At 45.1% G+C, this 16,913-nt stretch overlaps 1 protein-coding gene across 1 annotated transcript in view; it reads right to left on the bottom strand.

Annotated features, from left to right (window-relative positions):
• Nucleotides 1-2,073: 2,073 nt before the first annotated feature.
• Nucleotides 2,074-16,913, bottom strand: part of LOC119283761 (U-box domain-containing protein 33-like) — a 23,066-nt gene continuing 8,226 nt past the window's right edge. Inside the window, exons 6-9 of the mRNA XM_037563174.1 lie at nucleotides 6,302-6,433; nucleotides 3,402-3,893; nucleotides 2,549-3,277; nucleotides 2,074-2,262 (exon numbers count right to left, since the gene is read on the bottom strand). Coding sequence (XP_037419071.1) covers nucleotides 2,074-2,262; nucleotides 2,549-3,277; nucleotides 3,402-3,893; nucleotides 6,302-6,433 — 1,542 coding nt within the window. The remainder of the gene's footprint in view (nucleotides 2,263-2,548; nucleotides 3,278-3,401; nucleotides 3,894-6,301; nucleotides 6,434-16,913) is intronic.

The raw sequence follows: 16,913 nt of genomic DNA, 5'->3' as shown, positions 1-16,913 counted from the left end.
TTTTCAGCTCAAAAGGAGGAGCCTAGGTGGTACTTGCTTTGCAAACTACCACACTGGACACAAATACGAATGTTGAAGCTCGGCTCAAAATAATGAATGGATTGAGCTGGCATTTGGTGGAGAATGGTTATTTGGGCATAGGAAAGCACTGTAGAAAATGGATACTATTTGGACATGTCAAAGTGGTACTTCCTTCACAAACTATTGTTGTGAACAGAATAGGAAAATGAATATTGTTGAATTATTTTTGAACTAGGCAAGGAAGGTTTTTACATATTTGACGAAGATATGACCCAAAGAATTTATGAGATTTTTTTGGGAATTTTAGGAATGACAGAAATATAGGTTGCTTCACAACCTAGGGCAAAAACTGCCACATGGACATGACACATAGGCAAAATTGATGAGGTGGCGCCTAGTCATAGCAACCCACCACAATTTACAAGGCTATGACCATCTATATTGGTCATTAACAACTAGAAATAAGGCAGTGGACTAGCGCTGTTTGCTTTATGACCATTTCCTCTAATGAAATTATGACCTTTCTGACCAAAATGGTCGTTATGATTTAGGGTTTAGAGCTTTTTGACCAATTGGTCTAAAATGGTCATAAATTTATGACCAATTTTTCGAGGGTCACTGACAGAAGGTCATAAGTTGACATATTTCTTGTAGTGTACCATAGATGCATGCCGGATAACGGTCGATTGATTAAGTAATATTAGTATATGTATGTAGGAGTCGGTCTACTTGTCACTGGCGTGATGCCTATATACATGATCATTGCCATGAATACGTCATAACTATGCGTTTTTCTATCAATTATCCAACAGTAAGTTGTTGATGCATCATACAAAATGTGTCCAAGAGAGAAGTCTCTAGTGAAAACCGTGGCCCTTGGGTCAATTTTAATCATATTATAAAAACTAAAAATACCTTGCTGCAATTTGTTATCTTTTATTTTCTTTTGCAATTTATCCATCTACCTATGCAAGATTTAGTCCTTGCAAGTAACGAGTTCAAAGGGATTGATGACCCACTTGCCCGCGTTGGGTGAAAGTGTTTTCTTTTGTTTATGCAGGTGCTGTTCAATGAGACTTGCTTGGTGCTTCTAATGGTTCGATAACGTTGGTTCTCATTGAGGGAAATACTTGTCTCTACTATATTGCTTCACCCCTCCTCTTCGGGGAAAATCCCGACGCAACTTAAAAGTAGCAGGAGGTGACGGGGTGCCAACACAATAGCATGCAGGAGGACATCCGGGAGTAGAGGAACCAACATAGGGCAGCACGAGGCCGCTGCGAGCCCGGAGGCCACTCGGTCTAGAAGACGTGATCCAGGCAGAAGAGAAGCCAACCCAGCAGAAGCCGACCCGGTAGAGGTGCAGCGCCGGGCCATGTAGGAAGAGTTGGCGGGTGACAAGAACGATAAAAAAATCAATTCGAGAGGATGAGTTGCAGCGTCTGGAGACCTAAAACCTAGGCTCTAATACCATGTTATCATATCAACTTATCTCTATTGAAGGCTCAAAGGGCACATATATATTACACAAGACTTGAGGTGCAAGGAAAGAAAACATAGTTTAATAAGGACTCCTAGATCAATACTAATACTTTCTAACATGCCCAACAGTGCTACTGGAACTTCCTCTCCTCTAGTTTCATGGGCGGCTCTTGTTGCACACCACCTGTTTGTTCAAATGCCTAGCCCATGTTCTCGGTTAAGTCAAGGACCTAGAAAGATAGATAGCGCAATGAAGTCCGTAACTCCTAACTTTGCAAAACCGAGCGGGAATAAAATGGTTATACCCATCACCTTTTCTTATTCAACTTGAATAATAGCCACACATCCTCTTGGAGATGGAGATACAGTTACATGCCATGCATGCCAGTTCATCCCAGACACATTTGAGCGAACACTACATTTGTGTGTACGCTCACACTACATTGAGAAATTGTCACCTGCCAATTGGGGTGTAGAAAAAAGTTTTCTAGACTGTCTGTACACACTTCAGAATCGTTTGGTTCACACCATAAACGTGGCATCATACAAATTAAATGGAAGGTTAAAAAATCAATGTTGCTGTCGCTTTTGCCATTCTTGAATTGCAAAGCGAAGGGCATTGTTCGGTGTCAAGTCATGGTGTGCCAAGCTGAGGTAGGCCATGGGGGACATTTTGTTCCCCATTGCAAGCCAGTCCTTGATGGCCTCACGTTCATATGTAAATCCATCAGCAGCGATGCATGGATCCCTCATGATCTCCTGAATATTAGTATAAGAAATGATGCAAGCTTAATATCAAACTACTCCCTCCGTTCCAAAATATTCGTCGCAGAAATGGATGTATCTAGAACTAAAATACATCTAGATACATCCATACCTGCGACAAGTAATTCGAAACGGAGGGAGTAGCTAGTAGACATTAACAAAAGTGTTGACTGAATTGTAAAGACTGTAGGCAAACATACGATAATTGTTGATGAGACTCAAAGCATCACACGATCCAAGCTAGCTAGTGCTTCATTGTTTCTTTGATTGGTTAATGAACCTGTGTAATTGGACAGATGAAAAATGTTGGTGGCTTGCATTTATCCTCTGGATAGTTCAACATAGCTTGAATCACAACCCAGACCTCATTTTCAAGATCAGGTCGCTCTTTTCTCTCATACCAACAACATCTGAGTGCTAGTCTTGCCAACTCTTCAGTAGGCTCAGATGGCCATTCCCCTGCAGAAGTATCAACTATATCTGGCAACTTGTTAGTTCTTAGGGCTGCCTCCACGGCATGAGGAAGGCCTAGGGGGCTCTTATTAGTTATCAGCCGCATAAGCACCACCCCAAAGGAGTAGACGTCATACTGTGCTGTGAGCTCCCCTGAGGCAATGTATGCCGGGTCCATGTATCCCATTGTGCCTTTGAGTTGATTTGTTCGGTGGTAAGGGGTGATTGTTGTGTTTGTCACATTCAAGGGACGGGAGATCCCAAAGTCTGCCAGTTTGCAGCCAAAGCTGGCGTCGAGAAGGACATTTTCGGGCTTGAGATCACCATGGGCAATGCCTTTTGGTCTGTTGGAGTGGAGAAAGATAAGTCCCGTGCAGATCTCGGCAGCAATTCTCACGCGCATTCGCCATGAGAGCGCCTCTCTTTGGTGGTCGTGCTGCAGGCAGTCCTCTAGGCTTCCATTTGACAAGAACTCGAAGACCAGCACGTTGGCCTCCCTGCACACTCCTATCAGGGTGACAAGGTTCGGATGCCTCATCTTACAAAGTGTTTCTACCTGTAACATGTATCGATCAGAGGAAAATCACATAGTTAGTTAGATGCACCGTTTTACTAGTTTTCCTCATATCGCAGCATGTGTTGCTCTTAATATATACGATGATGAAAATTAAATTACATACCTCGTCATTGAACTCTTTATCTCCTGTTGTGCCTTCACGGTTCAATCTCTTTACGGCTACGGTAGTATGACGGAGAAATCCCTTGTAGACGGTTCCACACCCACCTTGCCCGATCTTTTTGGAGTCATCAAAGTTGGCTGTCGCTTCTTTTATCTCCATGTGGCTGAACTCTGTTAATGGAATGACACTAGTAGTAGTGGTAGAGGCACAGCCAAATACAAAGACGCTGCTACTGTTTGCTTGGCACATCTGCTCAACTTGCTTTGTGACATGGTCTTTCTCGCGTTGCAGCTCTCCTTGCGACTGCTCGAGCTTTGCCACTAGGTAATTTTTCTGGAGAAGCATCTCCTCCAGCTCCGCTCTTTTCTCATTTGCCTTGTGCAGCTCGTTGCATATTTGGAGGTGCTCCTTCCGGAGTCCAGTCTTTTCTCTGTCCAGTCTCTCCTCTACCTCCGTTTTTTCTTTGCGGAGTGCATTCTCCCGTGCCATGAACTGCAAGGAAACAGTTCACTTAGTTGAGACTGAGAGACAGATGCACCATGGAATATAAATGCTACTCTCTCCGTCCGAAATAGCTTGCCTCCCAAATGAATGTATCTAGCATCAGAGAGATAAGCTTGGGACAAGTTTTTTTGGACAGAGGGAGTATCTATACTACTATTAAACAATCAAACAAAAACTTCTTTAAGCACACCCCAAAGTGTACACAGATCCAATACAACCGCACGATTAGGCCCACTAAAATCAATGTAACGGTTAGCCTTAACCTAAACCATTTTCTGTGTGCACTTAGCAATTTACATTGACTGACCGTACTCCACCATGGAGGAAAATATGAAACTCCACGCCTGAGCAATTAGGAAACTAATAATCACGGGTGCATCCTATTCTAGGAAACTAAATCAGAGTGCATCCATCCTATTAGGAAACTAATCTCAGACAAATCCATCATATTAAAAACTTATCTCGGACATATCCATCCTATTAGGAAGCTAATCGCAAGCCGCCTGCCACCCTCATGCACACTAGCCACGATGGGGGAAGCGCGAGGAGCTTCGTCTTCCTCCGGGAACACACGTGCTATCGCCGCCATCGTCTTCTGTTTGGAGGCCAGGCGCTCTTCTGCCGCTACTGCGACGACTCCATCCACGTCTAGGGCATGCTCTCCGGCAACCATCGGCATCCGCGTTGACTTCAGCTCCGTTCGCAGCACCCACGCCGACAAAGTGTCTGTTCAGTGGGTGCACGTGCATTACATATTAAATAAGAATCGTGGGGCTTCAAGCAATTTAGAATTATAGATTTGGGATTATCTTAGGTTGCCGATTGCTGTACTGAAAATGTGTAATTATATATGGCACGTACATAAGAATGCAGCAATCTTGTCTTACAAAGTAGGATCAAGAGGGATACTGAAGAAGTCAAGATGCAGAGTCTATTTCTCATGATTACTTCTCATGTTCATGTCGGCTTCCTTGGGCTTTACTTCGTACCACCATATGCATTAAACTGGACCGTATCAAGAGGCAACGCCATCCCCTTGATTAGAATTGACTTATTTGTGCTATTTGATCAGTGTGTGTTTTACGTATGATGTTGCTTTACCTGGAATTAAGGTGGGTTGCACCTGCCTAGGCACTATCTCCAGGGATAGGTTGGAAATCAGAATATATGATTCATTCTTAGAGAAAACTTTACACGCGTCACTTTAACATAATTGCATAGCAATCCAGTAAACTATGTAAGATTCAGTAGGAGGCAAGATATTGAATATGCACTACTATTTCAGTTACATGATTCTATACATATAAAACGGGTCACATGCTGTTTAAGGCCTTAGTTGCACCGCCTCTCTTTCTTTATCTGCACGCCTCTTTCCTCCAATAATAATAATGAACAACTTTTTTCGGATCAGGTATTACACAGTTACAAATGTATGCTGAAGCTACTCCTTACAACAAGGAAAAAGAGGATAAATGCTTTCTATCTTCACCAGTTTTGTAGCATGTTGCAAATTGTTGGCTCTTTCTTATTTGAGGATTCAGCATTTTTTTTGTAATTTAGAAGCTGACCTAAAATCTTGATAAGGTTAAGCTTGACAAATACTCTAGAATACTTTTCCTTCCATCTTTATTTTTCTTCATAACTCATTTCAGTTTCTATACGTACAAAGCGTCTTACATCATTGTAAGTTAGTATGGTTGCCAACGCATAAACACATACAAAACCGGATAAATATTTTCTATCACGATAATTATTGGATTTCTTTTAGCCCTTTTACATTTCAATTAGTTCTTGTAAATCATCTTTATTTCATATAGAAGTCGTTGTAGTCACATATCATCTTCTATTTTCTATTATCCATAGTAGGTAGCTATATAATTTTGGCAGTCCACACAACAAAAATATATATATAATTTGATCCAAATTAGTACAAAAATATATTTTGCTATGCAGATTAGTAGAATAAAATAAATTCGAGAATTAAGCAACTTGAACAATATAATTGCACCATAAGGCGGTTTTATACTTTTTTTCCTGGCTACACTCGAAGAGAAGACTATACTGCATGCCTATATTACTGCATAATAATTGCTGATTTCATTTAAATGAGAATATTTTCCTGCTATTACTCTATGCAGCAACATAACCACTATTGTGTCTCGCTTTTGAAAATACAATTTGAGCGACATCAAACATTGTGTATCCATTTGATTTATATTTTTTAAAACGTTTATTTTTTTATTATGTGAATTCACCTGTTTTACGTTTGAGACGTGTGTTGCACGTGCATGCTTACTAGTGTGTTTAGACAAGAGAAAATTCGGGAAAAATATAGTGCATTAGGCATCAATAATGGATACATAAAGGCATGTGGCAATTACAAATAACATATATACCATCATAGAAGCTTCAAACATATTCCTCTCGCCTTTCTGCTGGCCCTCGGATGCTTCTTTTTTTGAGCGCTCCAGCTCATTGCGGACTCGGCGCAGTTGCTCAATCACATCATGTTGCACACCAGTTTCTACCTATAAAACATTGTGTTTGCTTTGAATTCTAGGTATGCATGACAACATTATCCAAATAAGTATGATTAAAAGTAAGAAGCAAATGGTACATCTCTGATGTTCATATCTTATTATTAGCCTATAATGCATATTCATATTTAAAAGCATACTTGATTTTCGCATAACAGTTTTTGGTTTTAGATAATGGAAGAATAGTTCTCCTGGCTTCTGTACACACAGACAGACATAAAATTATCCTAGCTGCAGCTTCTGCACACAGCCATAAAATTAATATGATTCAAACAAAAGCGGTGTGGCTATGCTTAGATAACTCTGCTGAGTCCAATTAATGTGGCTTACCATAGAGTGTCGTTGTTCTTTAGAGCTTGCATGTACGGGAGGAGCATTCATACCGTTCAAATCCTTGAGAGAGAAACATGAACTGGATCCTGCAGTGCTTTGCTGCCCGGAAATCAGTGAGCAACTTGTTTGTGTCATATCAACTGGCTGCCGCCTTGCACCCGATATCAACTGGCTACACCCGATATCAACTGGATGCCCTGGTGATAGTGACTGGGGTCTTGCAGGGAACTCAGATTGATAGGAATCAGTGCTGCTAGGACGGAGTATCCGGGCTGTGCGGCGGGGGCCCGAGCACCATCGCCGGTGGAGCGGCGGCCCTGCATGGACGGCGGCGGTGGCAGCGCCCCATCCGGCGAGGTGGGCTGTCCTGCTCGTGATGGTGACGACGGCTACTGCGGATCCAACACCCCGTTTGGATCCGTCGCGGGGAGGCCTTTTGCCGACCGGCGGCGCGTGGAGGGACCGGTGAGGAGATGCCGGATCTCTGCCGGAGTACCGACGGCAACATACGTCTTCGTGGCGAGGTTCCGCTCGGTTCCAGCCAGCCACGAGGTCGGGAAGACGTGGCTTCCGATGAAAATCGCGCCAGACTGTGGTCTTGGCGGACGATGGCTGCGTCTCAGACGTTGTTTCCTTCTGGAGGCATCGTCGTTGCAGGTCTCATCAACCTGATCGGGAAGTTCCGGGGGAAACCCTAGATCTGGGTCTACCGGATCGGACGATGACGGTGCTATCGGTATCGTTCTTCCTCATGGGGGCATCATTTTGGAGCAAGTGCTGGTTGGAGGGGACAAGAGGAGGAGCGGTGTTTCATCTGCTCCATTGATGACGGCGGATCTCGGCAGCGTGGCGCAGTGGAGACTCGGCGCCTGATGAGCGGAGATGGACTCGCACAGGAGGGTGACGCTGCCTGGCGTCATGGTGGCGTCGGCGGCAGTTGGACCGACCAAGGTTGATGCAGCAGTACAGCTCTGAAGATGAATTCGTGGCAGGTGGCTGCGGCGGCATCACACCCGGCAGGGGTCCTGGTTGAGAAGCACGTCGGACTGGTGGGTGCCCATACCCGGCAGGCGTCCTGGGTGGGACCTCAAGTCTTTAGATGTTTAGGTTTGGCTGCGTGGTCTGTTTGGTATTAGGCCCAGACTTTCAGCGCCCCTACATCAACTGGATAGGGATAGCGACAGTTGTTGCTTAGTTTGGTGGCTTTAGACTTATTGTTGTATGACTCTGTACGGTTTTGTGTCAATAATTAATAAAGTGGTCATATGCATCGTTCAAATGCAGAGGCCGGGGATCGTCCTCCTTTTCTAAAAAAAAGGAATCAGTGCTGCTGCAGCTGCTTCGGGGTGACTCTACTTTTGAAGTAAGCTGAGTGGTCTCCCTAACAAAAATGATGAACCGTGACACCATTTTTTTGTCAGCTGGAAATAACTTACGGTAGTCGCTCGAGCTGAAATAACTTAAGGTGTTTTCTTTATGTTAGCTTGAGGGCTGCATGTCAGTCGTCATACCTGGAGCAAGCAAGAGTCTCGTTGCAAACATAGAAGATCCGGCAATATGGTTTGGCCTGTAGATGCACGATGGCTGCGACTTTTGATTTCGGCACTTTCCTCTTCCTGTACGTGAAAGATTCAGAATCAACATACATAACTCAGATTGTTAACTGGAGTACTCGACTTAAGACTTTAGACAGAGGGGGAGATGATAGTTAGTAAAAGAAGCCATACTAGCTAGTACTCCCTCCGTTCCACAATGTAATGCGTCTAGATTTTTGAAAAATCAAATTTTACAAACTTTGACCAAGTTTGAAGAGAAAAAAAATATACATCTATAACACCAAATACGTAGAAAACATTGGATACATTACAAGACATAATCTCATATTATATATATTTGGTAGTGTAGATGAGAACTTTTACGGTACCCCGGTACTCCCTAAGCAGAGGCAGGAGTACACTTAAATCTAGCCCTTTATTTAAAAGGGCAGTTTAGTCATCTTTGTTTGACTTCATCTAATCGCTGATCTATCTTGAAAAAAAATCCCAATCTGATCATAAATCTCGGCTCCCAAAAGCGAAACTCTAGGGTATCACTCATGGTCACCTGTTTGTTCTTTTGCGCCACCATGGTCACACGGGCCGGTGCCACTTGCACGTGTGCTTGCATCTGGTCTGCATCGTCCTCCCTAATCCCAAACCTATGGCGACCACCCCGCAGCCGTCAAATCCCCTTCGTGCACGCCATTGTTGGATCACAATCAAGCGATATACTCTTCTGCCTGCCATTGCTGGATCTCAATCATGCGATATACCCAGCAGTCTGCCACTACTAGATAATTGTGTGCAGTTTAATAATCACATCATTTGCTCCGTAGACAAAATTGATGAGTGGATATTAACATGTACATGGGAAATTAAAACAGAAATTCACAATCTGCAGCGAAGAATAGAGGAAAATAGTGAACTCGTTTGCGCTACTCATCAGTTCTCTAGTCAATGTGTTCAGAAATTGTCTTCGCGGTCCAATTAAATTTAGTTAGAGTCTGGTGTGTGCGTCTATACGTAGAAGCTACAACAATTCAACTCCCGCAGATGCCCACGCGACAGAGCCCTAGCCATGCGACCTCATGTCGTTGTGTCCATCACCGTTTAGCACGGCCCTATTCTAGTGGCGACGGTACGGTTGGCGCCAATCTTCTGCCCAGCCGGTAGTCGTCGCTCAAGCAAGCACGCCGACGGCCAACCATGGTCGGCGCAGATTCTACAGTTCCAGTGCGCGTAGAACAGACTGATCGCCGGCATCTCTCCCGCTTCGTAAAGAGTTCAGAAATAACCAACAGCGATTGACTGAGTCTAGGTGATGTGCATCAGCCGTAACGCACTCAGATTTAATGTGGATAAAAAGATCAGGCATAACTGCCTAAATGATTAGGTTTTTACCCCTAAGCTCAAGGTACTCTCAAGTGTCTTCTGGTTAGGGTTTAGGGTTTAGGGTTTAGGGCTCCGTAGTAGTTAGGTTGGAGTACCAGATAAGATCAGCCATTGGATTAGGCGAAATGGAGGGCTTATATTGATTCCAGGGTACAGTAAAAGAACTCATTGCAGATATAAATAATTTTCTTTATAGACTTGGTCAAAGTTTGTAAAGTTTGACTTTTCATAAAATCTATATGCACTACATTAAACACCGTCTATGCTCTATGCTTTCAGAATGAGTTAGCTGTATGCCCTGAGTTCTTTCTCCTGGACTGGCTTGCATCGATCTCCTTCTCACCGTCTAAAAGTGTGTTCATCTCCTTCTCAGACAACCTATATGCCCTGAGTTCTTTCTCCTGGAGCTGGCTTGGAGAGCATGGAGCATAGACGGTGAGAAGGAGCTGGCTCCAGGAGAAAGAAATGCAGAAATCTGGAGAGAAGAAATGCAGAAATCGAGGTACTGGTCTAAAAGTGTGTTCATCTCCTTCTCAGACAACCTGTATGCCCTGAGTTCTTTCTCCTGGAGCTGGCTTGCATCGATCTTGCGGAATCCTGCGACACAAGAATTTTATCAGCATAGATAGATAGATAGATAGATAGATAGATAGATAGATAGATAGACAGACGGATAGAAAACATTTAATTATGCGGATTGTCAAAGTTTGGAGCTTTTACCGATCATGATTCTGTCGGCGGGCTGGTGAACGTGTAGCAGGACCAGCTTGTCGCCGCTGGCGAGGAGGTTCCGAGCCGCCCACAGGAGGTTGGACTGACCGTCCTCTTCATCCTTCCCGACGGCCACATATAGCTTCCCTAGGCTGCTGGACGACGACCTCCGGGAGTGCCTGATCTTGGCCAGGTAGGATTCTTTCCTCGCACCGTAGCTGTACATCACGCTGCCAGATGATGATGAAGCAGGCTTAGGCTTACAAACTCTTGCAAATTCGCAGGACCAAGATCGTCAAATAGATGGATAAATTTCTCTCAATAGAGCCCTCCCAGCTGGATCACAAGATCAAGCACCCGACCGATTTGTGGTTGCAGGATGCTCTTCTGGCACTTTGACACGGCGGCTAATAAAGCTCGTGAGGCTTCGTCGCAAAAAGAAAAAGAATAGCCATTATTGTCTCAATTAAAAAGATTGCCGCTTCGACGATGAAGAAGAAACTAGCACGTACGTAGTAGCAGCTGATTTGCCTAGAGTGGGTGTGCCGTTGAATTGGTTGCAGAAAACTGTCTTAACAAACCCCTCCATCTCCATTGTTGGGTTGGCGTGAGTATGCAGCTCAGTGGCTGCACACGCCACCCTTGCCGTTTTTCAGTTTGGCCAGCCCACATTTAATTTCACGTGTTTTTCTCTTCTCAAGTGCAATTTTTATACTCATAATTATAGGACGCCTCCAAAACAGAAGCCGGGTTCCACTATAAGCATAATGAAACAAACTAATCTATTATTAATATACTAAAAGAAAATACGGATAAAAAATAGAGAAATTAGCTAGAAATTCCCACAATAATCAGAAAGATCTGATCATTGATTGTTAGACTTAGAAATTCGTAGCCGTTAGATTTTTTTAATTTTTTTAACGCGTATCCATAAAAAATTGAGCAGTAGCATGGTTATGTGGTTAAACTGACACCTACCGTGCAGGAGGCCCATCCGGTCATAGCAGCAGAACTTGAGCAAGAAGAGCTGTGGCGCGCTGGGCATGTGGTTGTCAAGGAGGCCGGCGGCAGCAAGGTAGAAGGTAGAAGCTGTCGATGCCCAAGGGCGCGGGCACAGGGCAAAGCTCGGCCAGCCTCTCCTTGAGGAGGTCCCAGGTGTCACACCTAACCTATGGTTGGTGTGCACTAGAGCTGACTGGTGGGCCCAGCCAGCTGGCCGGCCAAGTGGCGAGTGTGGGTGACGTTAAAAGAGGCCGTGAGTGGCATGCGTGTGTTGACACTTCTCTGTATCTAACTTCCCTCTGCAATCGAATCCTCCTTCTTCCTCTTCAAGCCTTCTCCTGCTCCTCTCGTCTTGTTGCTCGATCTAGATCCTCTACCTCTCCCTGGGGTATTACAGCTGGTAATCAGAGCCAAATTCTGCCGAAATTTTTTCTTCCTGGTGTTCGATTGAGGATCGGTAACATCCACCGCGCCGGTGCGAGATGCCTCGGCGAGCCGCACAAAATCTCGTCGCGGGGTTCGATCCCCTTCAGCATAGGACCACGGCTCCTTCCAAGGCCTCGGCGGCGACGCGGCAAGTTCTCGCCGCCATGGGCGGAGGGAACACCAATATTACCAAGATGCTCGAGGCTTTGCTCGCCAAGGTCGACGACCAGAACGTGGCGCACGAGAAGCAGATCGAGCTCCAGGCCGCCTTCAACGCCCAGATCTCGCAGGAGGTGCGCGGTCTATCGCGGCAACTCGATCTGACCCAAGCGGACCTCGATCTCACGCGCAAGACGGTGGAAGGGTCGGCCTCTCCGACGGGCTCGTTCACCACGCACCTTCACTAGCCCGCCCACCCGCAGCAGCAACCTCCTCCGCCTCCTCCTCCTCCACCATCCCCGCGCCCGGTGCCGGATCCAGCGCCCCCGTCTTCATCGGACGCGTGCCTGGGCGACCACCGGCCGCCGCTCTTACCTGTGCCGCCGCAGGGCGGATTCGTCGCTGCAGGGACCGCGTCTCCGACGGTCTACCACACCAACGAGTACCACAAGCCTCCGAAGCACGATTTTCCCAAGTTCGACGGCACAGCGCCATATTTGTGGCTGAACCGCTACCTCGCCTACACTTCGAGCTCTACAAGGTGGCCGCCCACCACTGGGTCGCCACCGCGGCGCTCTACATCGACGGCCAGGCTGCACACTGCATCGCGACATCACGTGAGATCTCTTCACTGCGGCGACCCCGGAGGAGTTTGGTGTTGACGAGTTTAAAGTGGTGATGCACAAGTTGCTGCAACTACGCTAAACAGGCACCATCACCGAGTACCGCGCCGCATTCGACGAACAGATGTAGCACCTGCTCGCGCTCGATCGGTCGATCAACACCAAATTCTTCGTGACGCAGTTCCTCCTCGGCCTGAAGGACGAGCTGCGCGCCCCGGTGCGCCTCCAGGCACCCTCCAGCATCACGCGCGCCTCGGTGCTCGCACGCATCAAAGAGGAAGAACTGGGCACGACCCGCGCACGCCCTCGCATCACGCTGTCGGGTTGACCACCTCCAGCAGCCATAGTGGCACCACCACAGCGCGCCGCGGCCACGCCGATCCGTGCACAAGGAGACGACTACACGCGGGAGCGGCAGCTGCGCGATTTCCGTCATGCGAACAACCTCTGTTTCAAGTGCGGGGATCGTTACTCCAGAGAGCATCGCTGCGCCAAACCCGTGCAGCTGCTCACCATCAACGTGGGCGACCACGGCGAGGTGCTCTCGGACGACACCATCCACGCCCTGCAGTTGCTCGACGACCCGAGCCTAGTGGCGCAACCCCCTGCTCAGGCCATGGACGCGCCAGAGTGCTGCCTCCTCTCGTCGCAGGCTCTCGACGACACGGATTCGGCGACCACGATCAGGTTGCGCGCGCTCGTGGGAAATCAGGTCATGCTCCTGCTGCTCGACTCGGGTAGTACCCACAACTTCGTCAACAAGGCGTTTGTCGATCGCGTCGGCCTCGCCACCGAAGAGATGCCGCCGACGGAGGTGCGCATGGCCAATGGCGACAAACTCACCTGCAACCGCATGGTGCCCGACCTCAAGTGGTGGATGCAGGGCCACACCTTCGCGACACCCATGCGCGAGCTGGAGATAGGAGCGTACGACGGCATTCTGGGGATGGACTGGCTCGCCCAACATCGTCCAATGACGTGCCACTGGCAGGATAAGTGGGTGAAATCACTACAAGAAATATGTCAACTTGTGACCTTGACTATTGGTCACTGAAAGGTCATTGTTTTTTATTTGCGACCTTTTTGTGACCAAAAATAGAAGGTCAAAAGCTGGCGGTCGTAAACTGAAATTAACGACCTTCTATGTGAGAAGGTCGTAGACGTTTACGATCAAAACAGAAAGTCGTTGAACCCATGACCTTTTGTTTTAGTCACTGGCTGTCTGCCCAGGCCACGTCGGATCCGACGTGGCAATCTGACGTGGCAAAATTGCGACCAATTGAAAAGGTCACTGACAATATTCAGCCCAGTCCAGTTCAACCGTCTTTGTGGGCCGAGCCCATTTATTATATATTTTTCAAGCAATTTGTGTCAACTACATGGGCTGAGCCCAAGAATTCAGCCTTTTTATTTTATAGGACGCGGCCTTATATGATTCATTTATTTTTTGGGCCTCAAACTTTTTGTAGTCCATTTCAATTTTGGGCCTCCATAGCAAACATTCACAAACTTGACGAGCGTTGTTCCAGCGACAGTGAGATACAAGGATTTCAAACAAGCATGTATCAAGACCATTTTATTTCTTTCAACGCGAAAGTATTCCTTAAACAGCCACGGGTACAACAGTAAGTACATTCAACAACCCATCATCAATCGGTGAACAGACTATAGCTACCAGCATCAGCCTCTTGAAAGACTAGGAGGTACTACTAAGGAGCTAAACTAACAGCAACCATCCATCATCAATCGGTGACACTAGCAATGAGCGAAAGCGGCGACATTTCAGAGACCCCCTCCCCCAGCTGCTGCTTTGCGTGCCACATCACAAGTCCCCCTACACACAACAAGTTTTCAGATATTCAGAACAGAACATGTTGAGCAATTAGGGGATCATGGGGAAAAAGTTGGCAGATGGATCATGATGGTCTCACATTGCTTTCGTCGTCCTCGTCGCTCACCTCAGACTGGGACTTGTCAGAGTCGTCGGATGCCTCTCCTGCTTGAAACGAAAACAGGGATGGGCACGAAAGAGCATGGATCAATACCACAATGTTGTAAGATACTTCCTCTGTCCCAAAATAAGTGTCTTAACTTTGTACTAACTTTAGTACTAGAGTTGAGACACTTATTTTGGGACGGAGGGAGTATTATGTAATGGGACGGAGGGAGTGTTATACTACATCATTGTGCAATAGTTCACTACTAGGAAAACAGTCTTCAACGACGGTAAATGTGGTCGCTGAAAGTCCGATTGTGGTCGTTAAAGGTCAATAACGACCACAATCTGCTGGTCGTAGTAGGCCCCGTCGTTAAAAGTATAATGACCACATACCTTTTGCAGTCGTTATTCTTATAACGACGAGAGGGTGTGTCGTCGTCAATCCCAAGGCAATAACAACCACAATTATGGTATTAACAACAACTTTTGCCATCGCTAATAATATTATCATGGTGACCAAAGGATGCTAATAATATTATCATGGGGACCAAAGTATCATTGCCGACCACTCTCTTCACCACTTTGATATACTTCAAAACCATTTATATTTAGTATAACTTTCCGTTCAACGATCGCTTTACACAACATCCAACATTTGAATTTTAACATCCATAATAATATAGAAACACAATAATCTGAACTGAAAGGATCATAGCCTCTTTATTAATAGAAATACAAAAATTCTGACATACAATTCTTCAATTAAAATGTCATTTAAGACATTTGAGTCAAAAGAACTCCTTATATGACCAACATACTTGCTCATATCTATTTGGAAAACAAGACAACTAGAAAATATAATATTAATCAATCTTCAATCGTGGGACACCATCATTGTTTGAATGGATATCATTCTTCATCGGTGAATACAACACCGTCTGATGCTTCTATATCTTGCTGTGGACCATCAGTCCTACAAAATGTTGAGTAGTTTATGAAAGTCAGTCCTTGTAAATAAATTGGCACGAATTATAAATGCATAGAAAATCAATGTACAAGAACAACTTGATCATGTTGCCTTTCATGAGAACTCAGACATAAGACGCTTAGTTTCTGACACTTCTTGCACCATGCCATTGTACTTTTCTACAAGTACTTGTTTGTCTTGCTCGGAAGCTTTTAGTTTAGAAGAACAAAATAGCGTTACTTAATGCTGGTCCTCACAAATATCTTGCTCTAATTCCAGATTTTCGTAAACAGATCCAGTTCCATTGTTGTGCTTACTAGTCTTGGTGGTAGCTGCAAGGCCATGGTTAGCCTGGGATTATTCACATTCAATATTTTCATCAACTATTAACTCATCTACACCATTTGCAGTGTCTGGAAGCATACAACCAATCTGTAGTAGGGTGGATGAAGGAATAAAATACAAAAAATGACATTTTTCATACCATAAAATTCATCCATATCATCTCCCATGTCACTATCATTGCTGGCATCAACTTCATCATTCATACCTGTAATATATTATGAGTAACTTGAAGACAATAAAGCATAGAAATAATTCTAGGGACAATACATGCTACCTAGAAACTCACTTTCAGAATCATCTGCATCCCAATTTGTACTAAACAAGCCTTGTGTATTTGTCGGTGCATCAATCACATCTATGAAAACAAGCAACCACATTATATCATCCAGCAGAAGATAGCTTGAATAATATTTTTATGTTTGACTAGTACCTTTTGTATCCAACTCGTACTTCTTCTGACCAGTTCCTCTTCTTGCATATGAGCCTGTGTGTAACCCTTTTTCTACCGAAATCTGCTACTCACTTGATTTCTTTGCTAACTCAGTCGGATAACCTATACATAAAGCGTTATTCTAAAGTGTGCACAAAGGTTGTACAAAGTATAGTTAAATTAAATAGTGAATATTTATGTACTGAAAATGAATTACTGAATGCTAAATCAAATAAAGTAAGTACAGAACTACTTGTGTCACTATTTATTAATAAGGTGAAAGAAAAAATATGAAGCAAATTGATTACTACAGATTAAGACTTGCATAAATTCGTGGCATCATGTTGTTCTCTTTCTACGCGATGTTGTTGTCGAATTTTGAAGCAAGTCATCTTTGTCGCCATTGTCGTCAGGCTCGGGTTCAGAGGCTTCATCATTGGACTATCCATGTGGTACATTATAAGAATGGCGTGATGGATGTTTCATTACCGCATGCCATACTTTTATTTTTTTGAAACTTTGTGACAGTGGGAGTGGCTCCCACTGACCTTTAAAATAAAGCAACAATGTCTAGAGGGTCACATATTTACAAGAGACTAGTGAGGG

This window comes from Triticum dicoccoides, chromosome 4A (assembly GCF_002162155.2).
Source record: "Triticum dicoccoides isolate Atlit2015 ecotype Zavitan chromosome 4A, WEW_v2.0, whole genome shotgun sequence".
In the NCBI taxonomy this organism is placed as follows: domain Eukaryota; kingdom Viridiplantae; phylum Streptophyta; class Magnoliopsida; order Poales; family Poaceae; genus Triticum; species Triticum dicoccoides.
Note: the sequence above shows the minus strand (reverse complement) of the source record. Positions and strands in the feature narration are given on the sequence as shown.